Genomic DNA, 19,720 nt, shown 5'->3' with positions numbered 1-19,720 from the left:
ATTAGGTCCCTAGAGGAGTCAGATTATAGAGGCAGAGGATAGAATGGTGAGTGCTTGGGCCGATTGGCAGGAGGAAAATGGGGAGTTGGTGTTTAACAAGGACAGAGTATCAGGTGGGGAAGATGGAAAGTTCTGCACCTTGCGTCTGGGTTCTACAGGCCCTGTTGCCTGCCCTCAAGCAAGGTTGGGGGACATGCAGGGTCCCGAGACTCTTCTCCCCCAGCGGAGTGAGCCGTCCACGTCTCAGGCCAATGAAGCTGTGAGTGTGCTCTAACGGAAAAGCTCCGGTTCACAGGAATCCTGACCAAGCCTGACCTGGTGGACAAAGGCACCGAAGACAAGATAGTAGACGTGGTGCGAAACCTCGTCTGCCACCTGAAGAAGGGCTACATGATTGTCAAGTGCCGGGGTCAGCAGGACATCCAGGATAGAATGAGCCTGGCCCAGGCTCTGAGTAAAGAGAAGGCCTTCTTCCAGGAACACCCGCAGTACAGGTACAACAGGCTCTGTTTGCCCCAGGTCCCACCCAGACTAAGGACCTCTGTCCTCCCCGGGGAAAACTGCCGCTTTCCCAAAGCAGGTAGCTGGGGGGGGTGTGTGAGTGTGTTTGTTCCTTAGCAATGACCATGGGGTTTGCCTGGAAGAATACTGGAGGAATTCACAAGCATTGCAAAAAACTTTAAAAAATTCAAATTTAAAGAATCAACTCATTGCAGTGACTTAACTAATATGGTGCTGGAGCCAGAATAATAAAACCATAAATACAACAGAATAGGAAAATAGTAGAAAACCCAGAAGTAGACCCAGATACATTGATGTGATGAGTGGTCAATGTGGTGTTTCAAACCCATGGGCTATGTCAGTTTGATTATTCATTGGTGGCATGGAAAAAATTTTTTTTAATATTTAGGGGAAAAATAAAATCGGGCCCTTACTTAACACGTTATACCAAAGTAAACATCAATCAAACCTTAGAGTTTAGAATCCCAGGAGAAAGATCCTTCTAACCCTAATGCCAAAGGCAATTTTTTTTCCAAAAAAAAAGGGAAAGACTGGTAAATTGGTTCAATTGAAAATACTGAGGAAATGCACAGTTGGCAGGAAAGGCGGAGCCTGGCTCCTCCCCTGCAGCCGGGCCAGGAAGACGTCAATGAAAAGGTGTTTGTGGGGTACTGAGGCCCCTGTGTGCACACATGTGTAGCAGGTGGACATCATTACGCACATCGCTGACACCATTATAGTCGGTTTTCCCCGAAGCCTGTGGAGAGGCCTTGTTCAGGGTTGACCGGTGTGTGAACCGGTCCTTGTCCACCGCTGGGCACAGCAGCACTACTCACAAAAGCCGGAAGGTAAAACAACCCACGTGTCCATCAGTGGGTAAACCAAACATGGTCTATCTGTCTGCTGGAACGTTAGCCTTAAAACAGGAAGGACGTTCGGACACCTACTACAGCATGGGTGAACGGTGAGGACATTGTACTGAATGAAATAAGCCAGTCACAAAAAGGCAATACTGTGTGATTTCTGTAAGGCCCCTGGAATGATCGCATTCACAGAGACAGGATAGAAGGGTGGGTGCCAGGGCCTGGGGGGCGGGAGGTTAGTGTTCAATAGGGAGAGAGTTTCAGTTTGGGAAAATGGAAAGCTCTGGAGATGGATGGCGGGGATGATTGTACAACAATGTGAATGGGCTTAGTACGCCTGCCCTGTGCACTTAACAATAGTTAAAATGCTAAATTCCGTGTGATGTGTATTTTCCAGTCACTAGACAAGTTGACAGGTGTGGAAGGAAACACAGGTTTGCATGTGATCTCACAACACAGCCTGCCCTCGGTTTTCCTGCCTTTTACCCCAGAGAGTTCTTTACAGTGTCAACGCCCCGTCGTAAGGCACCCTGGGCACACAGGTCTGCATGGGGCGAGAGGAGGGGTCGGCTTCCTTCCTCCAAACAGCCTTGGTTTGCTTCAGCTCTCGTCTTGGGGAAGAGTGTGTCCCCGGTTCAGTTTTCCTCCACACACCTAGGAAAATGTGGGTCAAATATATTTTATGAAGCCCTATACCAATATGCATCATATATATATTTTATTGGGTTGGCCAAAAAATCTGATTTGTTTTTTTTATAAAATAAAAGACGTTTTTTTATTTTCACCAATAAGTTTATTGATTTGGATATTTTGAGTATGCCAGCCATCTCCTGCTATTGGCTTCTAGTGGGTAGAGGCCAGGGGCGCTGCTAAACATCTTCCAATGCATGAGACAGCCCCACAGCAAAGAAGTATTTGGCCAAATGTCAATAGTAACCAAGAAACTTTGCAAACCACTTTGGACACATTCGATCAGTCACAGCACCTTCTCCGTACACTGCACAAAAATTCACCAATTTTGATGTTTTTTTAAATGCACACTGATATGACAGCTGTCCCAATACAGTCTAACAAAATTGTGCCAAATGAAGTTAAAGATGATGACTCAGCACTACTAGAGCCCTCATACGGAAAAACCAAAGGAATGTTTGGCCCACCCCGTACCAGTGCTACACACAGGAGGGTGTGTGTGTGCATGACGACAACTTCTAACAGATGACTGTATTTTTTGTAAAGACGCACTTGATATATCAGCTGGAAGGGGACATTCTATGCCATTTTTGAATGATCCAGATTTACCAAAACGCAGTCACAGTTCTATATGATCCAATTCTGAACACCGATGGGGCTCCGGCTGCAGGACATTCCGTGTGGGTGGAAGCCAGTGGGGTTGCTGTGGTCTCCCAGCAGCACGAAGCTGACTGGCGTCTCGCGGCTGCACCAGGACGGACATGCACATTGTCTCCTCCCGCAGGGTTCTCCTCGCAGAGGGAAGAGCCACGGTGCCCTGCCTGGCGGAACGGCTGACCACGGAGCTCACCGAACACATCAGTGTAAGTGTGCAGAGAGCTGTCTGTTCTCTGGGTAGATTCCTACCCACACACAGCAGAACCGTGGTGACGGCTGGGATTGCGCACGGGTGGTTCCTGAGGGTCTCTGTGCGGCCCCAGGCCCCAGTGCAATGGGTCTGGGGTACAGCCTGAAATCCGCCATGTCTAGAGAGGGCCCGGGTCGAGTGGGGGTGTGCTTGTCAGAGACCACACATTAAGTGGGTTGCTGATAGACTGAATCCATTTGGCCAAAGTAAAAATCGGAGTCTTCTCAGCTCTGTACAACCTCTTCCTTTCTCATCACTGACCACCACCCTCAAGTCCTGGTAATTGTGGTGATTGTATTTCCTATCTTAAACTCTTCTGGTTCTTTTCCAATCTGTCTGGACAGTCTCTTGCTTGTTTACCCTGGCAGTCCTTTTAAAATATGTCTTTGCACATACTTCTATTGTCCCTTGACCTTCATGAGTCCAGTATCAGAATCCCATTGTGCTGGGCTCTGCTGGCCACCGCCCACACTGACTTGGGCTGGACTTTGGGCTGTGGGCCTGTCTCTCTCAGAACTGGGCCTGTGGATATTTATGGAAAAGCCTGCATTCAAATGGAGCGACTTCAAGGAGAGGCAGCATTCACTTCTCCAGACACCTGGAGGGGCTTCCAGCTGGAACCACTTTAGCTTTTTAGCTTGAGGTTTGGGGGACCATTCAGCGAGTGTGAGTTTGGGCAGCCGACCTGTTTGAGGGCTGGCTTCTCAGTGGACATTTTCTTTTCCCCTCTGCATGCAGCCCCCTGGGGCAGGCTTGTGGGCGGGGCTGTGCCTGCCTTACCATGAGAACCCAGCTGTCGGGGTCCCAGCACCTTTATGTAGAGAAGGTGCTCGCTCACTGGATTCCTGCCCAGAGCAAGCCCACAAGGGTTTCTCCTCTGACTCAGCACCAAGTACATTCCTCTGAATGGGGAGCTCAAGTTCGCTCCCTTACAAACACCCTGGAGGCCAAACCTGGCTTTCCTCTTGCATTCATGGGCATTCACTGTCACCAGCTGTGGCTGCCCAGTGTCTGTTACACACCTGCCAGCTGACTGACACATTGAAAGGGGGGCTTGTACCCTATGAGCCAGTGTTCTTTTTCGACGTTTGCAGTGAAAGGCAGAGCCAGCACATGTAATCAACCATATTATTAGGGTCAGAAGTCCCTGATAACTTTTCATCTCTATAGACAACACGTAAGTTGCCGAATCTTAAATTGTTGCAACTGCCACTTTGCAGGACCTGCAGGGCAGGTGGCTCTCCCTGACCTCCCTGCAGAGCTCACGTTAGTCGGTCAGGGAAGGAGTTGCTCCTTGTATTGCTCTCACGGGGCTAGGGGTCCGCACGCAGTGGTCTTCTCGGTGCGGTTCTGCAGCTCTTGGCCCAGGAGCAGGAGAGCGGGCAGGCCTGGGGTGGGGGGTAACAGTGCCCTCCCTCCTTCTGGAAGATCTTTCTAGAGGAAGCCAGGATGTCAAATGTACTGTTCAGCTGCCCTGCACCTTCCAGAAGGAGGCCTGGGACCTTCTTTTCATTCCCTGTTCATATTCATGTATTTCCAATATCTTGTGTCTGCTTCAGAAATCTCTGCCCCGGTTAGAAAAGCAGATAAAGGAGAAACAGCAGAGTGTCATAGCGGATTTAGAGATGTGTGGAATGGACATACCGGAAGAGGAAGGCGAGAAAGTGATCTTTTTGATTGAAGTGAGTATTGCTCGTTGAATCGCATCGGAGGGTCACGCGTGGAGTGTATGAAAGGGGCCAGGTGCCCTGTGCACTCCTTCTTCTTCCGCCCACTGGGCAGCAGAAAGGGGCTGGGCTTGATGGACAGAGGGCAGGGTGGGGTGCAGAGGGTGGACGGTCACGTTGCCCTTTGATTCTTCATCATGCGACTCACCCGTGATCCCGAAGGCCATCCATGGAGAGTGGGGTGGTCTGGTGGCCAAGCCTCTTCTTTCTCGTTGCCGCACAGTGGCCCAAAGGCAGCAAAGAATGACCCACCTGCCCCGAGCACACCTATGACCTCCAGCCCCCCTCAACACTTGCATGTGCAATAGTTCCACTTACATTTCTTCTTCACAGAAAATTAAAGCATTTAATGAGGACATCCGCACTTTAATAGATGGGGAGGAATTTGTGGAGGAGAATGACACTCGGATGTTCAACAAAGTCCGGAGTGAGTTTTGCAAATGGAGCATCATGGTTCATTCCAGCTTCGAAAAGGGTGAGTACAAGGTGCCACCGCCAACCTGGCATGTCAGGCTGGTGGGGGACAGGGGAGGCAGGGGTGCCATTGGTAAGGGTGGTGGGCATGAGGAGTTAGTGACAGAGAGCCTCGCTCACTCTGTTCCACATTGTGGAACTCGAGCCAGTGAGCATCTATTTCAGAGGACCTTGATAGAGGCTTCTAGAAGAATCAGTGGGTCTTTGTGGTGGTCTGTGTCATGCTCTTTGCATGGCAAATGGTGAAATGACCCAGATGGATCTTGGTTATTAACTGGCCAAGTCCTTGAAGTGGGACCTGTACCTTAGTGGACTTGACAGTCACAGCAATAAAAAAAAAAAGTCCTGGGGGCCACCCTTGCATCATTAAATCCTCAAGAGTTTGAAAAAGATGGAAAATGTGGTATGAAATTTACTTTTTAACATTTCAAGGAACCTAAAGAAATTCCTGTGTCAGCCAGTGAGAAAGCTGTGGCAGCCGAAGAAAACGTTGTGTAACTGCTTTTATTCAAGCAGAATAGTGGGGTTCCATAATTCATTTCAGTGGAACAGAGGTTCAGCTAGACAGGTCTTGGTTTTGAGTGATGTTTGTGGGAAAATGGATTGCACGATTTTTCCCATAACTCTGGGCCACATCTTTGAGTCCATTTGTTCCTTGGCAGAGGGGCGGTGAGCGCGACTGGGTGGGTAGCAGTGTGCCTGATGGAGACAGACAGGGAAGCTCCTTTCTGGGGCGGTCACGTGCCATCAGCAGGGCAGAGGGTTGAACCCCTGCTGTGTGCATTCTCACACCAGGAAAAGACCTCCCCTCCCCCCGCCCCCGTTTGGAGGAGGAACACAGAGCTCAGTTCTGGCCCAGCCCTTGTGGGCTACTTGGCCAGCATGTTCCGTGTCACAGCACTGGTGTTGATGGTGTGCAGCCTGTGAGGACAGAGCTCTTTTTTTTTTTTAAATGCTAAATTCCTCCTAGCCAAGTATTAGTTACAAATCACTGTATATCCACCAGCAAGAGAATTTGGACCCCTAACCCACCCCCTATACAAAAATTAACTCAAATGGATCAACAACTGAAATGTGAGAGCTAAAACTCTCAAACGCAGGAGAACACAGGGCTAGATCTTCATGACCTTGGACAAGGCAGTGGTTCGAGAGAGCAACAAAGGAAAAAGCAGGTAAATTGGACTTCCTCAAAATCAAAATTTGTTTTATGTTTTTCGGTCACCCACAGAATGAGAGGAGATACTTGCAAATCCTAGATCTGATAAGGCTCTAGTATCCAAAATATATAAAGAACAAAATGATCTGATTTAAAGATGGACAAAGGATTGGAATAGGCATTTCTCCAAAAATAAGATATTTTTATGCAGGTGGCCAATAAGCACATGAAAAGAAGCTCAGTCGCATTAGCCATGTGGACCCAACCCAACATGAGATCCCGTCTCACATGTGCGGGGATGGCTGTCATCAGAAAGGCCAGTGAGACGCGTCGGCAAGAGTGTGGAGGGAGGAGAACACCCCTGCCCTGCTGAGGGGGGCGCCAGTGAGCCGTGGCAGGTCCTCACAAGGCATGTGGGCCAGCAGTCTCACTAGTGGGCATATACGCAAGAGAATGAAAACACGTTTGCATAAAATTTGCATATGCCTCATCTGGGCAGAATTACTCCTAAGAGCCCAAAAAGCAGGAACAACTGGAATGGCCATCCGCTGATGGTTGGAATAGGGCACATCCATACGTATTAGTCTGCTGGGACCTGCTATCGCAAAGTCCCGTAGCCTGGTTGTCTTATTCAGCAACAGAAAGTTCTTGTCTTCCAATGCTGGAGGTTAGGAGTTCAAGATCAAGGTGTGGTCAGGGCTAGTTCCTCCTGAGGCCTCTCTCCTTGGCGTCTTCTCCCGGTAACGCTGTAACACTATACAATGGAATATTACTGAGCCAGAGAAAGGCATGAAGTCCTCACACAGGCCACAACATGGATGAAGCTTGAAGACTCGCGCTAAGGGAAAGAAATGAGACACCAGAAAGCCACATGTTGCCCGTGGGGTCCATCCATGTGAAATGTGCAGAGTAGGCAGGTCCGCAGGGGCAGAGAGGAGAGCTGTGGTTTCCAGGGGCTGAGGCGGGAGGTGGGGAGCACCCGCTGGTGAGAACAGGGTTCTGGGGACGATGGAAATTGTTGAGGGTTAGAGAGAGGCAATGATTGCATGCCTGCGACTATACTAAACACCACTGAACTGTGCATTCTAATGGGGTGCATTTTATAATACAGAAATGACAGCTCACTTTACTTTTTCTCCTTGATGAGAAAATATCTCCTGACCAAGAAAGGGTACCCAGGTTGCCATCCCTGGTTAGTTCTTCAAAAAGAGGACGCAGCCCCCTGCTGAATATTTCCCCTGTGGGGGTGTTGTTCTCCACAATCTAGTGCATTGAGAGTAAAAAGAATTTCAAAAGTAGGAAGACAACATTAAGTGGTTTTTTTCTCGTAAACAGTGATACCGTATCCCATTAATGTGAAGTTAAGGACCCAGGTCCTCTGTTACCCCTTTGATGTATAAATTCTTCCTACTCAGGTGAAGCGCATGAAGGAATGACATGTAGCTGATTCCAGATGGTATTCACGGTCAATCCTAGTTTAAAGCAAAATTTTTACATTTTTTAGAAAGAGGAGAGAGGAGGGAGAGACACACTGGTGCGAGAGAGAAACATCGACCCATTTCCTTCCACACTTGGTCCCCCCTCGGGGGAGACCAAACCCAAAACCCAGGCAGGTGTGCTGACCCAGGAATCGAACCGGCATCCTCTGGGTGGGCAGGATGGTGTCCAACCAACTGAGCCACACTGGCAGGGGCCAATCCTACCTTTTAAAGGAACTGCAGGTCCTAATATTCTATTGTGATACAATCGCTGTGGTGGAAATTCCACTGGATTTATGAAACTTCATACTCAAGTACCTCTTTCAGAATTTGTCTGCACGCACTGCTTTCTGGCCTCACACCCTGGCTCTGCCCTTGCCGGCTCAAGGTGAAGAAGGAAAGTATGTTGAGATCTGTTTCTTTACTGCAACCCCCGATATTTTTGGATTTGCAAATCGGCTTTAACGTTTTCCCTTGCTCCCCTGCGCTTTCAGAAAGTCCAGAATGGTATTGTGTCTAGAAAAAAAAACCCACCACGTTATTTTTGTAAAATAATTCAGATCTCTTCTGTCTGATGGTAGGTTACAAGAAAATTGTAAACAAGATCATGGAGTTTGAAAATCGGCATCGCGGCAGAGAGCTGCCGGGATTTGTGAATTACAAGACGTTCGAGAACCTTGTGAGACAGCAGCTGAAAACACTGGAAGAGCCGGCTTTGGACATGCTACACACCGTCACCAGTGAGTCCTTGCTGCCACTTTTAGGGCAGTGTCAGCCTTCGGAGCTCTCCCCTGGGGCGTCTTCCAATCCCAAGAACCTGTTAACCTAAAAATAAAAAGCCAAAGTGAGAGGCAGCATTATTTTATTTGAGTTCCAAATATAAGAATAGCTATTCTGGAAACATTGATTTCAGCAGAAGCCCAAACAGTGTTCTGATTAGGGGGCAAAGGCCAGGGGTATTGAGGAGAAGTGGGGGGGCAGCTACATCCACAGAAGGAAGGCGCTGGTATTGTAACGTGCAGGTAACGTAACGTAACATAGTACCGCCGATTTGAAACAATGTTTGTGAATTTCCAGTGCTGTCGTCCTGTCCTCGTACCTGCTTTCTTGCTATCCTTGCAGACAGCTCTTTAGGACACAGCGTTGCTCCAGGCCCAGTCCGAAGGCTATTTGGCCTGTTTTAACATTCCCATCAGATATAGAGGCGTAAGACACGGGAGGCAGTTTCTCCATTTTAAAGTGGCTCCGTTTATATGATTTTTGCCCAAACCCAACCAGTTCTTGAATTCCCCAGACATCACCTGGGCATTCAGCAATTCACCTCAGTTCTGACACTAACTCCCCAGAGTCAGCACAGAACCCGCAGCCTAGGGTCTCAGTCCCCCAGGACTGCCCCACTTCCAGTGGCAGTCACCTGTCCGCTAAGGGTCAGTACTTTGCTGGAACAGCTCACAGGACTCAGGACCACACTTTTCTTACCTTTACTGATGTATCATAAAGGATCGATTACAGAGAAAGCAGGTGAAACACACACTTAGGGCAAGGCCTGGAGGTGTCCCAGGTCCAGGTCCCATGCAGTTGGTGGCCACCGCTCTCTTGGCATGTAGTTGTGTCACTAACCTAGACGCTTTTCGAACCCTGTCACTTAGGAGTTTTGTGGAGGTGCCGACTACCCTCTTTTTCATGTGCTTTTCTCCTTGGCTTCGGAGGCGTTGCCAAATCTCTTCTCTTTGTCCACTGCTCGGCTGACATGACCACACACAGGCTTCACCCGCCTCATTTTAGCAATAAGTAATAATCCTTCGTGCATTACTGGGGGATGGCCTCATAATGGCTCATTTTTAAAAATAGTTATTTATTTTTGGAGAGAGAGGAAGGGAGGGAGACGGAGAGGGAGAGAAGCATCGATCTGGGAGAGAAGCTTCCATGGGTTGCCTCTCATATGCCCCTGGAGGGGGACGGAGCCTGCACTGGGAATAGAACCGGTGACCTTTCAATGTGGGGGGCAATGCCCCAGGCGACTGAGGCACACCGGTCAGGGCCTCATGACGGCTCATTAAAAGACGTATTTCTAATAAAGTTTTACCTTTCGGCTCAATAATTATATGCCAAAACCTGACATTGTGTTGTGTCAACCAGTGGTGCTGTCTTTATCCATTCCCCCCAAAAATACTCAGTGCTAAGAGCCTTACAGTCACAGAAGTAACTTCAAAACGTGTGTGTGTGTAAACTTCTGTTAGAAAGGTAAGCTGTGAGGTCAATACAAGATTTTCAAGCATAAAGATACTGTACCTCATCTTAGGATAAAATTCTGCGAGAAAGTCCCATAGAAATACAGTTTTCAAAAATTGAAATAATGGAAATATTCTGATTTAAGGGCTTGTCCATGTATTTCTTTTAAGATAGATAATGTGGACATTTTGATCCCATTGATAAATGTAAGAGCCATGTAAATTTTCACTACAAAATATCGATACATTTATAACTTACTAGGAATGACCTTCTTTGCAACTATTTATATTCGGGATGAAAACTTTAACTGTCAACTGAGCCAGGGGACATTTGGGCTTTAAAATTCTTCTAGGGAGTTCTGGAGCAAACAGAAGTATGCCTTCCTCCAGAAGGGGGGGCAGGAGAGAACGGTGCAGGGGGAGTCCTCCCTCCCGTTTCATCCTCTGACTTTCTGCAGTTTGTAAGGATGATGAATGATTCTACAGACTTTGTTTTTTGCCTTTCTTTCATCAGAAATAGTCCACCTTGCCTTCTCAGATGTTACCAAAAAAAATTATGAGGAATTTTTCAATCTCCTCAAAGTCTGCAAGGTAAGACCGACCATTTGTTATTTAAAAATAATAATAATAATTAATCCTGACACTAGAAGATAGATTTCTTAGATTAAGAGCATTGCAATTTTATTGTATACTTTGAGGATCAAATAATGAAGCTTATTAGTGAATCTTACTAACTATATGACCAGTGAAGTCTGATTAGAAGCAATAAAAGGCTCAGAGAGAGACGGAGACAGGCCTGTGGTGCCTCTTTTTATAAAGGCACGAACCCCGTTAATTGTGAGGACTCCATTCTCAGGACCTAGGCCTACCAAAGCCACCCAACCCCCAAATACCGTATTTTGCCGTACATAATGCTCACCCATGGTTTTTGTGTACATTCTTCACAGGATTACGTACCCACGGTACATAATCAATATACCCATGCATAATGTGAACCCTTATTTTACCCTCAAAGATTTGGGCTAAAAAGTGTGCGTTATTCATGACAGAATACGGTGCCATCACATTGGAATTAGGCTTTTAATAGATGGCTTTGGGGGAACATGAGCATTCAGTCCCTAGCACCGCACACAGACGGGCGGGCCGGCTCCGCCCCGCACACCCTGAAGGTCTAGGGTCGGCCTGGGAGGCTGCCTGCACCTCCAGCTCCCCGTCCTGAAATCACTGGCACGAGTACCTTCCCTAGAAACCTGTGAGGACACGTCTCGTGCCGTGGCACTCAGTGAGGTCAGCAGGGATGGGGGGGGTGGTCCAGATGTTGTCTGCGTGAAAGAGCCCCCTGACTTTCAGGCAGCCTGTTTCTCTAAATCCCAGAAACAACAAAAAAGATTCACCCTTCATCGTACCCCAGTGAAGCTTGCTTTCTGATGGAGGCACATGCAAAAGGACAGGAGAGAGCTGCCCCGCTCAGGCCCTGAAACAGCCCTGTGGGTTCCCGGGCTCTGGAGACCAGGGGTCCGGTCACACGAGTGGCACAGCCTCTTTGGGAGACTGTGCCGCTCCGTCGGGGTGGAAACCCTATCTTGGACAAGCCAGGGTGGGGTGCGGAAGGCTGCCCCCTAGCCGTGTGCTGTTTTCATTGGAGTTCGAGTGCCTGCTTTCTTTCTGTGGGCTTGGCAGAGGGCCTATTTTCCTAAGACCCAGTGATTCATTCCTGGAGGGAAATCCTGTTGTGTCTCTTGTGTGTGTCAGGCCAGCGTGGAAGACATTAAGCTGAAACAAGAAGAGAAGGCCGAGGAGTCCATCCGCCTCCAGTTCCAAATGGAGCAGGTTGTGTACTGCCAAGACCAAGAGTATCGGACTTGGCTGCAGAAGATCCGAGAGAAGGAATCAGAACAACAGAAAAGGAAATCCACCTTGGTGACTTCTGAAAGCAGCTCTTCCCAAAGCTTCCTTGACGAGATCCACCAACACCTGTGGGCCTACCACCAGGTGAGCCTGCACATGCCTCAGAACGGTGGCTGTCGTCTCGTTTCCTGTCTTACTGTCTCTTTAAGGGGCCCACTGGCCGGCTCTGTCCTTGAGCCCTTTGTTGGCGTCCATAGAAACCACTCACCTCAGATGAGGAGGGAAAGTTGTGGCTGGAGCCAGCCGCTCACATCTGCTGTTGGTGGGCTGTCTGGCCCTGGCCACCTTCCTTAACTTCTCGGAGCCTCAGCTTTCTTCTCTGTACAGTGGTCCCTCCTCATAGGTTTCTAGTGACTACGGAGGGAGGAGAGTGTGCAGAAGTCCCTTAGCGCAGCAGTGGGTTACAGTGGTGGCTTGCCACGTGGAAGCTACTCACGGAGACGTGCACTTTGATTGCTGTTCTGTACTTCCAGTCCTGTGAAGGGTCATCTGATCTGTCCCCGGAAGGCTGCAGGGCTCAGCTGAGCACACCTCATTGAGAACCACTGTGACGTGTAAATCTCTGGCCCGGTAAAGCCAGCAGGGACTCTCTTGCTTCACCAAGCATCTCCATCATTCCACTCTTCTTGTGCCGAAGTCAGTGTGTCCCAGACTTGACCTCCTGGGGTCATGCTGAAACGCAGGGGTGGGCCGCAGGTCTGAGGTGGGGCCGAGAATCTGCGTCCCTAACGGGCTCCCAGGGCAATGCGGTGCTGCGGGAGGGAGACCAGGCTCCGAGGCTCTGAGCCCAGAGGCTGACTCCCAAGGGTCGAACTGCGTTTCCCACAAGCCCTGGCAGGGGGCGCACTTGGGAGTGAAGCCAGTGGAGGCCAAGGTGGAAGGACTCGTGCGCCTTGGCCTCCGGCACAGCCTCTCACCTGCCTCGTAGAACCTGTTAGAGGAGGCGATGCGCACACCCAAGGCGACGATGAGGGTGAGGAACGGTGCAAAGTGGGCCTGAGGTCCCGGTGTGTTAGTCAGGGTCGCGCCATGGAGACAGAGCCAGTAGGACGTACTGGCAGATAAAGAGATGCGTTTCAAGGCACTGGCTGACAGGTTGTGGGGCTGGCCGGACCGGGCAGGAAAGGCAGGCTGGAGGCTCTTCGGCAGGAGTTCGCGTTGCGGTCCACCAGCAGGATTTCCATTTTGCTCGCAAGGCCTCCAGTGGATGGGATGAGGCCCACCCACTTTACCTAGGATAACCTCCTCCATTAAAGTCATGTGACTGTGGATGGTAAGCACATCCACAGAACACCTCAGGTGGTGTGTGTGATCGAATATCTGGGCACTATCGTCTGGCCACGCCGAGGCAGGACAGGGACCATCACAGCTGGGGCGAGGAGAGCACCTGCTTTGTATTGATAAGAGTGACCTGTGAGAGGCCTGTATCTTCCCACACCTGCTGACTTAGTCTTCCCTGAAACTGTCGGCGGCTGGGACAGCGCGGTAGGTGCGGAATGGCATCTCGTTGTACTTTCAATTTGCATCTCTCTTGTGGCGATGAGAGACATCTTTCCATAGCATAGGAGTCATTTCTGTCTCCTGCTTTGTGAACTGTCCGTCGGTCTGAGCTTTTCTTTTTTAAAGAGGATTCGCGTTTTAAATTTTTATTTATTTTTAGAGAGAGGAGGAGAGAGGGAGAAAGAGAGGGAGAGACACACTGATCGGCTGCTTCTCGTGCCAGCCCTGACCGGACCAAACCTGCAGCCCAGGCATGTGCCCCAACTGGGAATCAAACTGGCGACCTTTCTCTTTGAAGGGCAGCGCTCTGACTGCGGAACCACACCAAGGCTAGTCAGGGCTCTTTCTACAGTGCGGTGTTAGCCCCTGGCGGGTCGTGATGCAAACCCTGTGAGTTCAGCATTTGCCCTCTGACTTGACTCATGGTGGTTTCAGACCGTGCTGAAGTTTTCTAGATTTGTCGGTTGGATTTTAAGAGTCATTTCTTCTTGGGCTTCTGTGCTCTCTGTCATACGTTGAAAGGACTTTGTCTCTCTGAGTTTTTTATACAAAGTATTTTCTTCAAGTAACTCATTTCAACTTCCATATTTAGACCGTTGGTCCTTTTGAAATTGTTAGATGTCAGGAAGGAGATTTGCTCCAGGTGGCTAATAGTCGTCCCAGTACTGTCACTGAAGAACCTCCCTTGTCCCCCCTGGTGGAAAATACACCTGTTCACACTCCCTTCCTGTGTATGTTGGTCTTTTCCCACATCCTGAATTCTGCTCTCTGTTTGCTATTCATACGTCAGCATCAACATGATACATCAGTAGGTCTTTGTACGATGTGTAATTCTCTAGTCCAGTAAGTGATCCCCGTGGCGTCCCCATTTCTTGTTCGCATATTGTGGTCAAACAGACACCGCATAAACCTGACCATTGGGACTGTCGCGCAGAGTGTGGTTCGGTGGCGTTCAGCTGCTCACACAGCTGTGCAGCCAGCCTCCACGCCCACCCATCTCCAGACTCCCTCGTCTCCCCAAACTGAAACTTTGTTCCCATTAAACACTCACTCCCCATCCCTCTCCCCCACCATCCTACTTTCTGAGCCCATGAATTTTCCTACCAGGGACCTCCTATAACACTTGTCCTTTAGAGTCCAGCTTACTTCACTCAGCGTCATGCTCTCAAGGTTCCCGCCTGTCCCGGTGTGTGTCAGAATTCCCTTCCTTTTGGCGTAGAATCACAGTCCGGGGCCCGGACGGCCCACATTCATCTCTGCACTCCGTGCCCATCGCATTGGTCCAACCTGGCACCGCTCTGCATGGTGCCACTGTGAACACGGACGCAAGGCGGCCTGCGCTCACCACTCTGTGCAGGTTTCCCCGCTGTTCTCGTTTGCTTCTGCTTTAATATAAACTGTAGAACTCGTCCTGTTCCTTCTGAAGAGAGGGGTGTTTGCATTCTTGCTAGGATTACACTCACTGTATGGGTCTGCAGAGCGAGAGTGGACGCCTTCACGACTGTCAGTCTTCCTGTCCGGGACCTTTGTGGGTCTTCCCATTTCTGAGGGCTCAGAAGTGTTGTGCATCCTCCGCATGCAGACTGTGCCCACTTCTGCAGTCCCCTCCTGCATGTGTTCTCGGCTCTGTCCTTCCTGCGGATGAGTCTTCGTTCCACTCTTACTCCGTTTGCTGTCAGGAGAGGTGCTTTCCATCATTCCACCCCTCCTGCTGTCCATAGTAGTAGCTATGGGAGTAGTAGCTAGTGGGAGTCTTCCTGGTGAACACTCAGCCCCCTGCAGTTGGTGGGAGATCACCAGCCCTCCCCTTTCCACTCCTGGACCTCCAACTTCCTTTTCTTGCCTTTTTGGGTCCTTTTAGTGCAATTTGAAACAATGGTGACACTAATGGGCAGCCTTGTCTTGCCTCCAATTTTTTTTTTTTTATTGATTATGCCATTACATTTGCTCTATTCCCCCCCTCCCTTCCCCTCCACCCTGCATACCCCTCCCCCACCATTTCCCCCTTTAGTTCATGAACATGTGTCTCAAATTCTTTAGATTCTGTATTTCCCCTACTATTCTTACCCTCCCCCCTATCTATTTTCTATCTACTGTCTATACTACTTATTTTCTGTACCTTCTCCCCCCCTTCCCCCTCCTCCCACTCCCCTGTTGCTAACCCTCCCTGTGATCTTCATTTCTATGGTTCTGCTCCTGATCTAGCTATCCTCTTAGTTTGCTTTTGTTTTAGGTGTGGTTCTTAATAACTGTGAGTTTGCTGTCCTTTCACTGTTCATCTTTTTTATCTTCTTTTTCTTAGGTAAGTCCCTTTAACATTTCATACAGTAAGGGCTTGGTGATGATGAACTCCTTGAATTTGACCTTATCTAAGAAGCACTTTATCTGTCCTTCCATTCTAAATGAAAGTTTTGCTGGGTAGAGCAATCTTGGTTGTAGATCTTTGGTTTTCATGACTTGGAATACCTCTGTCCAGCCCCTTCTTGCCTGTAAGGTCTCTTTTGAGAAATCAGCTGACAGTCTGATGGGAACTCCTTTGTAGGTGACTGTCCCCTTAGCTCTTGCTGCTTCTAGGATTCTCTCCTTCATTTTAATCTTGGCTAATGTAATTATGATGTGCCTTGGTGTGTTCCTTCCCGGGTCCAACTTCCTCGGGACTCTCCGAGCTTCCTGGATCTCTCGGAAGTCTATTTCCTTTGCCATCTTGGGGAAATTCTCCTTTATTATTTGTTCAAATAATTTTTCAACTGGTGGTTGTGCCTTTCCCCCTTCTGGTACCCCTATAATTCGGATGTTGGAACGTTTAAAGATGTCCTGGAGTTTCCCAAGCCTCTCCTCATTTTTCTGAATTCTTATTTCTTCATTCCTTTCTGCTTGATCATCTTTTTCTTCTGTCTGGTCCTCTCCCTTGATTTGAGTCCCAATTTTCTTTCCATCACTATTGGTATCTTTTGTATCAGCATTCATTTCAATTAATTTAGCTTCCATATGTTTCTCTAATTTGTGACTAAAATCCACCAGTTCTGTAAGGATCTTTATAACCAGTGTTTTGAACTGTGCATCTGAAAGACTGGCTATTTCTTCATCACTTAGGTCTATCAGTTCTGGGGCTCTGAGTTGTTCTAGAGCCATTTTTGGTTTATTCGTGCTGTTTAGTGAGCGGAGCGAAGCCTTAGTTGTTTACCAGGATGGGGCGACCCAGGTCGCTGGTTTGTGACGCTGTGTGTGGGGGCGGGGTCAGAGAGGGAGCGATGGCGTTCCTCTCCGCTAGCCCAGAGCATCCAGTCACTCAAACGCCTCGGGCTTGCTTATCCGATCCTAATTTTGCGAGCCTGCTGCACCGCGCGGGTTTCCCTTCTCACTGGTTTCTCCGCACGTAAATGCACGCGACTGAGCGACCCACCGCGCCTATTCCCTGTGCGCTCCGGCAGCCAGCTCGCTGGCGATCAGCCCTCGGTTGCCTGCGCGCCCCGCGCACCGCCCCGGGAATTTTTTCTTGCTAACCTGCTCTGCTTCTGGCCTCGCTCCTCGTACCGGTCCAGCCGAGTATCTAGTTGTCCTTTGGACTCCGTATTGTCGATTTTCCGTGTGGCTTGGTTGTGACTGCTGTTAAAAATAGTTGTTCTTAGATTTGGTTGTGCACAGAGGCGAGGTGGACCCTCTACCTACTTCTCCATCTTGGCGGAAGTCCCTTGCCTCCAATTTTAACGGGAATGCTAGCCACTCTTCCCCATTACTCTTGATTCTCACCAGCTCAGATCAAGGTGTGGGCAGGGCTGTGTTCCCTCTCGAGGCCCTTGCTGTATCTTTCCTGGTCCAGCTTCTAGAGGTGCCCTTTCTCCTCAGCTCATGGCCCCTCTTCCATCTTCACAGGCAAAATGTAGGCATCTCTCCTGCTCTGTAGTCACATGACCCTCTGACCCTCCTATCTGCCTCCCTCCTTCGCACTAGATCCACCAGATAATCCAGGATCATCTCCCTGTCTTGCTGTCAGCTGATTAGCAATCTTCTGTCCACCTGCAGCCTCACCTCCCCTTTGCAGTGAGAGTCAATGCATTTGCAGAGTCCATGGCAGGCACATTTGGTGCCATCATTACTTCCGGCACATGCGTCCTTAAATGGCTTGGACTTCCCTGGGTCAGCGATGTGCACAGTGCCCTTGTGGGCATGGGGAAGAGGTCCCAAGGAGCTGGTTTTCACCACTTAAAAATGTCTTCCCATCTATCAAAGAGAGTTTCGTGCAGACACGGACCTACTATGACAGTCTCTGTGTGGCAGCAACATGGTGCCAGCCAGGGGGAGCTTCTACCTCCAGCCTTGCTCACCAGGTAGATCCCCTTCAGGAATCTGACACATGACGCTCCCTCCCTTTCCACCTTTTCTCTGCCCCCTCCTCCCAGGTGGCTCTGCCCGATGGCCACTGTTCTTATTACATGTGGGTCAGGGCTTGTATGGTACCTACCTCCTGCTTCCACCCAAACTTGGATGTTTGGGACGATCTCCAGGAGAATGAGAAAATGACTCTGGCAGCCATATTGGTATCGGAAGTCTCAAAAGATACTTCAGGTGCCTGACTTTGTCATCCAGATGCTAACCACCCCTTTTCTCTTGTGTCTGTTCTGCAACATCAGACTTCAATGCCTGTGGCCCCCAATATTCCTCCTAAATGCCTCCTATCAGCCTATCCCTTCTCTTCTTTCCTCCATTTCAGTTTGGGAACAGGCCACCCTCCTGGCTTACTTCCCTTCTAGAACACATAGCATATGTGCCCTGTCTATCTTGCTGACCCTCTGGGTTAAATTCACCGAGTGCTTATTCCATACCTGGTGTCTTCCTAAACTTTTATCTTTCAGCTCATTGAACTCTTTTAATCATCCCATGAGGCCTGGAGCTAATATTTTACAGAAAAGTGAACTGAGGCACAGAGCAGTCACAATGCTTGCTAAGTGCGAGTATATGCTTTCTGAGAGAAAGAACACTTGTCTTGGGGAAAGAGAAAGTTTTCACTAACCAGTGGGATGGGGGGGGTGAGAAGGAAGGGTTGAAACTACCTTTCAACCTGCACAGAACTCACAGGGCTCCTTTCTGTGACTTTTGACAGCTTAGCCTCTGTCCTGCTAAATAATCTCAGTGTTGATTTTTTTTTAAGTGATAAAAAAATCTTTTTGGCAGAGTTGTAAATAATTTGAAAGTGTAGTTTTCAGACTCTATCCATTTACCTTTCTGGAGCACATTTTACCCTCTTCCGTCAGAAATAACGCTTTAATCGTAAGGCCAAGCCAGTGGGCGTTTAGTTTGCCCTTGAGTCCGGGCCCGTGCCCTCTGCCTTCTGGGGTGGGGGGGGGCTCCCTGCTGCCCTGAAGACAGGGGATTGAAACCCACCAGGTCCAGGTCCCTCCTGGTGCTCACAAGGGGCAGAGAGAGTCTTTCCCCTACAATGTCCCCTCAACCCCTCTGGGAACTGTTCTTTCCAGGAGGCCAGCAAACGCCTGTCCAGCCAAATCCCGCTGATCATCCAGTTCTTCATGCTCCGGTCGTACAGCCAGAAGCTGAGCAATGCCATGTTGCAGCTGCTGCAGGACAAGGAGAAGTACGGCTGGCTCCTCACAGAGCGCAATGACACCAGCGACAAGAGGAAGTTCCTGAAGGAGCAGCTTGCACGGCTGACAAAGGCTCGGCTCCAGTTATCCAAATTCCCCGGTTAAGTGGAGCTCTATCCCACCCGCGTCTCTGTGACTCCTTTCCCCGACAGCTACCTTTGCTAATCACCCACAACCTAGGAGAAAGCTATGATGAGCCACTTGGTGGCTAGCATGAGACTCAAGGGCCCGCCTTCACGAAGGATGTAGTTTAGGTTGGGTGGATGCTGTAGTCTTCCCAGGCACTCTCCATGTCTGTGTCAGAAACCAACACACGTGAGCGCTGTAGAAGGGCTATTTCCTGCCTTCGTTCCACAACCTCTCACTGAGACAATGTTTTGGGACCATTAGTATCATGTATACACATGCTGTAGGAGTTACACCTCCTCCAATTGTATTAAACTCCTTCTAACAGATATTTCTCTGATGCGTTTTTTATTGGGGGGAAGGACCTGAAAATGACAGCAGGTAGGAACCCCGGGGAGCAGATGCTGCCCCCTGTGGGTGGGATGAGGGAGCTGAGTAAAAGACGGTGGTATTCACCACCGCCGGTATTCATCTGGTCATTCACCACAGTCTGAAGGGAGATGAGGGATGGAGGTAAACAGCGTGAAGCAAGCAGCGTCGCTGGTTTGTCGTGTGCACT

At 49.4% G+C, this 19,720-nt stretch overlaps 1 protein-coding gene across 1 annotated transcript in view; it reads left to right on the top strand.

The window, feature by feature from the left end:
• The window catches only part of MX1 (MX dynamin like GTPase 1), a 32,641-nt gene extending 13,151 nt beyond the window's left edge, over positions 1-19,490 (top strand). The window contains exons 8-15 of the mRNA XM_053657741.1: positions 296-494; positions 2,839-2,917; positions 4,521-4,643; positions 5,022-5,163; positions 8,378-8,536; positions 10,542-10,618; positions 11,780-12,019; positions 18,910-19,490. Of these exons, the coding sequence (XP_053513716.1) occupies positions 296-494; positions 2,839-2,917; positions 4,521-4,643; positions 5,022-5,163; positions 8,378-8,536; positions 10,542-10,618; positions 11,780-12,019; positions 18,910-19,140 (1,250 nt within the window). The 3' untranslated portion in view covers positions 19,141-19,490. The remainder of the gene's footprint in view (positions 1-295; positions 495-2,838; positions 2,918-4,520; positions 4,644-5,021; positions 5,164-8,377; positions 8,537-10,541; positions 10,619-11,779; positions 12,020-18,909) is intronic.
• The last annotated feature ends 230 nt before the right edge of the window (positions 19,491-19,720 follow it).

This window comes from Artibeus jamaicensis, unplaced genomic scaffold (genome assembly GCF_021234435.1).
Source record: "Artibeus jamaicensis isolate MK-2021 breed Jamaican fruit bat unplaced genomic scaffold, CSHL_Jam_final scaffold_474, whole genome shotgun sequence".
NCBI classification, from domain to species: domain Eukaryota; kingdom Metazoa; phylum Chordata; class Mammalia; order Chiroptera; family Phyllostomidae; genus Artibeus; species Artibeus jamaicensis.
This window is presented reverse-complemented; position numbering and strand designations above follow the sequence as displayed.